This window comes from Lactuca serriola, chromosome 9 (genome assembly GCF_051521515.1).
Source record: "Lactuca serriola cultivar US96UC23 chromosome 9, Lser_US96UC23_V15, whole genome shotgun sequence".
Lineage (NCBI taxonomy): Eukaryota > Viridiplantae > Streptophyta > Magnoliopsida > Asterales > Asteraceae > Lactuca > Lactuca serriola.
The window spans coordinates 71657734-71662119 of NC_136416.1; the positions used below are offsets into that span (position 1 = coordinate 71657734).

Here is a 4386-nt window from a genome sequence, read left to right on the forward strand (position 1 = left end):
TTTTGGGAAAATACCGGCAATAGCCAAAAAAAAAAAAATAGGAGTTATTTCCAAAATTTAGACATGAAAATGGACATTTCCGGCTATAGACATGCATTCCGCGGAGGTAGCTCCACGGAATCTACTGTTGCTCCGCGGAATGGTAAAATCGTAACTAAATCAACGTATTAATAAAATAAAATAAATAAATTTAAAAAAAAAAAAAAAAAAAAAAAAAAAAAAAAAAAACTCAAGATCCATTCAATGGAGCTACAGTAGATTCCGTGGAGGTAGCTCCGAGGAATGGATCTTGAGGTTTTTTTTTTCGGATCGATTCTTTGGGGTTTATATTTATTCACCAACTAATTATTTTCAAGAAAATATTATGATAGTATGATAATCTTTTTTTCAAAATAATTAGTTGGGTAATGAATATAAACTCCGAAGAATTGATGCGGAAAAAAATAAATAAATAAACCCTCAAGATCCATTTCTCGGAGCTATATCTCCGCGGAGCTCCGCGGAATCTACTGTAGCTCTGCGGAATGGATCTTGAGTTTTTTTTTTTCGTTGATTTAATTACGATTTTGTCATTCCGTAGAGTTACAGTAGATTCTGCGGAGTTATAGTAGATACCACGGAGGTGGCTCCGCGAAATGCATGTTTATATCCGGAAATGTCCATTTTCATGTCTAAATTTTAAAATTACCCCCTGTTTTTTGACTATTACCGGTATTTTCCCTATTATTTATCTACTTTTGTTCTATGAAAAAAAAAGTTTATTTTATAAGACTTAGCTAAAAAGACACTAGTTTTTACGATAGACACCTTACTTAAATTATTTAATTGTTTTATTGTTTGATTTTTTTTTGTTTTTTGAAAAAAAAAACTAGCTATAAATAATTAATTATAGATTTGTTTTTATAAAAGATATACATAAGATGTCAATTTATCAACACAATACATTGGCGTCCCCTTGTGTGATGAGTATGTATGTTTTGACTTTTTTTATATAAATAATTAAAGATAAATCTACCCTAATAAATGAAAATGACTTTGCCATATGTCCTCTTCTCATTCATTTGGACACATGACATTTTCTAGAAATTTTAAAATTTTCTATTTTCCACTTGTCATTTTATTGTATTTTTTATTTTATTAAATTAAAATCCACATTTAATATATAAAGTAATATATATGTAAAGTATTTATTAGAAAATGGTTTATATATGTAATGTATCTAATGCATTAACGTCTCATTAATTTTAATAATTCAAAAAATTTCTTATTTTTCTTATAAATTTAAAGTTTTCAAATTGTTAAAATTTTATATTTAATTTTTTTTAAATAAACTCATATAATATATGGGCCTCACACCTAGTGTAGTAAAATCACACAAAATACTAATGTTTTATATTGATAAACTCCAATCATGTTCGAAACATTTTATACCAAAGCACTCCACTCCTAAACAATTCACCATCCACTCAAATATAACTTAACACATTCCAAAACAAGTCAATACGATATACTTCAAACTATCATTAATTTTCAAGAACTTTAAAATAACTTTTCAATAAAAACTATAAATATATAAAAACTATTCTAAAATTTAACCTTTTAGTTATTCATTCTTTAACATATTCTCAAACAAAAGATAGTGATAGAGAAACACGGTGCGATGCTTAAATATCAAAGCACCGAGACGTCTGTTTTGACCCCACAAACACAACACAACACAACCTCCCATCCTTTTACAGCTAGCATCCTTCCACGTGTCACAACCGGAAACACTCACCCCTTTGTGGTCCCCACATTACCCCGGAAAATTAGCTTTATGTGGACAGCAGCCGCCTCAAAAGCTAGAAAAATGGCTCCCACACCTAGGGAAAAGGCCGTCACATGGCTACATGGTGGACCCCACTACCGCACGTGCCATCTCCCATCACTCACGTGATCACCAAATTAATTTTTCTCCTTTTTTTAAAAATTTCAATTTTTTTATAATTTAGAACGCTTTCTAAAAGCTAAATGCTTTAAAGAGAAAGAAAAAGTAAACTTTTTCTTCTAGATTTTATAAACCCATAAACCTCCTCCTATGAATTCATTATCAGACAAAAGTTACATCAACCAACAAGTATTTATATTAATATCTTGTGATTCTAATTTTCTAATAAGAGTTAAATTTTCAAAAAAAAAAAAAAAAAAAGTTAGGAGAATTACGATGAAGGTTTTGAAGATGGCTTTTCATCTGTTGAAGAAGAACCAGCCATGAATTGAAGCTCCCTTTTATCGTAAATCTCTAATGAGAAATCCCTAAGCATCTGAGCTGTTGTCGTCGTCGTTGACACTGAACTTGAACTTGGTGCCATGGTTGTTGAAACTTTCCCTGATTTATTTTCATTTCTGCTGTTGTATGATACCGATCGTGACGGTGTTTGAATTTCGCCGCCGCCGGAATGCTCACCGGGTTGAATGGCGGAGACATAACTGGAAATGGGCCTTGCAGCGACATTGAAAACGGGTGTTGCGCCGGCGGGGATGGCCCAGAACTGGGTTTGGTTGGCGGAGGAAGGTCCGATGGCCGTGGCACCACTCTGTGGAAACATAAAAAAAGCTCCGCCATGGATACCGCCGGTGGGTGGTGCTGCGCCCATGGTCCAAACGGGGACGAGACTTTGTGGGGCTATTGGGGCCACAGGGGCAAAATTGGAAGAAGCTGAATCATTCACGTCGTAAAACTCGCTGTTACAAGCCCTTTTTCGTCTTTTCCCACCACCTTCTCCGTCGCTTGCTGCATTGCTTGGTGTAGTCGGAATTTTCAACGTCCCGTTAACGTTAACAGCGATCGCCGGCACCGTCCCGGTGCCGGTGGCTTCAATGATAGCCGGCTCGGCGTGCTCCAACAACCACCGAATCGTCTCGCCGTCAGACTTGTGCCCTAGTTCTCGTGTCAACTGGAATATTCTAGCAGCACACGCCGCCGGCATGCGGATTCTCCGGCCACGGCCTTCCACCTTCGTGTGACGATCCTTATTCGCCCTCCGCGGCGTCGCCACCGTTATCTGTTTATTAGATGTTGGCATTGGGACGATAGCTACAGGTAATGAACCATCCAAATCGTTCTCCGGTGGTTCTTCCTTCATCAGATTAACTTCAATCGGAGGCTGCGAGTCATGACGGTGAGGCACCGCCGTAATAGTATACACCGCCGGATCACCAAGTAACGGATCAGATGCTGACAAAATTTTAGCGGTGTTGCCACCGTCTTCTTCTTCATCTTCTGATTCAACAACACTCCTGTTATCAATCAACGCCATATATGAAGAATCCGAACAAAAACTTTTCTGAAACAAAACGAAATTAAACAGATTAAGAGATCAAATTTGGGGAAATTAAGAACAGGGGTGATCTGGGTTGTGGGTTTGGATTGAAATCAAACACAAAAGAGTGTAGTAAAATGAGATTTTGAGATTATAATCAGAATTAGGGGATGAAGAAAATGGGAACAAACCCTAGATAAGAGCAGACCCACTTATCCTTTCTGAAAGAGGGACCCTCAGATGCTAAGAATGTATATAGCCAAATATCGACGGCTTGGATTTTATCCTGATTGTTCTTGCCCTGGTGTTGTGACACGTGTTGGGACTACACGTAAGTTTTGTGGATTATTCTTGCCGTTTACAAGATAAGAAAATGAAAAAAGAAAATAAGAAAATAAAGGTGATTCATATACTCATATAGTCATGTACATATATGTTTATAAAGTATTATTTAATTTATATTTATTTAAATATTTGAATTTGATGATGTATTATTATTGTTTTGATATATCCGGTTCTCTATATTAATTTTCATTTTTTTTTTTCATAATCTTCTTCAAGAACGGTTTGACATCTCCATCGACAACAATGGTTTCCGACTCCTTTCATCCTCAATACCCGACCATAGTTGTTTTTCTATAAACATTATGTTGTTTTTCCTAAAAAGGGTACTAGGTACAAGGTTTTAGATTTATAAACACCTTTAATAAAGGAAATGGAAAATGTTTTAAAATCTCTTTTTTCTTAGGAAAAGAAACGAAAAAATATAATGAAGATGATACAGCTTTTGATTGGCATTTGATGAGACTAGACATGCATAAGAGAGTTCGGACAAAACTAATTTCAACATTTATAATTGACATGTGGATTTAATCAAAATTAATTCCAACATTTAGAATTGACCATGTTTATTAAAACATTGTCAAATTGTGTCTTGAAATTTGATGACCCAAATAAAAAAATCCAATCTAAAAAGAAATGAAGAAAACTCAATATCATATATCAATGAGATAAGTGTTTGAAGTAGGTTTAGGATCTAAAGGCCCTAAGTCGTACTCGACAAACGTTTATCTCATGGGGGTGC

The 4386-nt window shown here is 35.2% G+C and overlaps 1 protein-coding gene across 1 annotated transcript; it reads right to left on the reverse strand.

Annotated features, from left to right (window-relative positions):
* Window positions 1–1549: 1549 nt before the first annotated feature.
* On the reverse strand, window positions 1550–3538 carry LOC145074037 (transcription factor TCP19-like). Its single transcript, XM_079020482.1, has 2 exons — window positions 2203–3538; window positions 1550–1956 (listed from the first exon to the last, which is right to left on the reverse strand). The coding sequence occupies exons 1-2, from the start codon at window positions 3297–3299 to the stop codon at window positions 1929–1931; spliced, it is 1125 nt and encodes a 374-aa protein (XP_078876608.1). The 5' UTR covers window positions 3300–3538; the 3' UTR covers window positions 1550–1928.
* Between the last annotated feature and the right edge of the window lie 848 nt (window positions 3539–4386).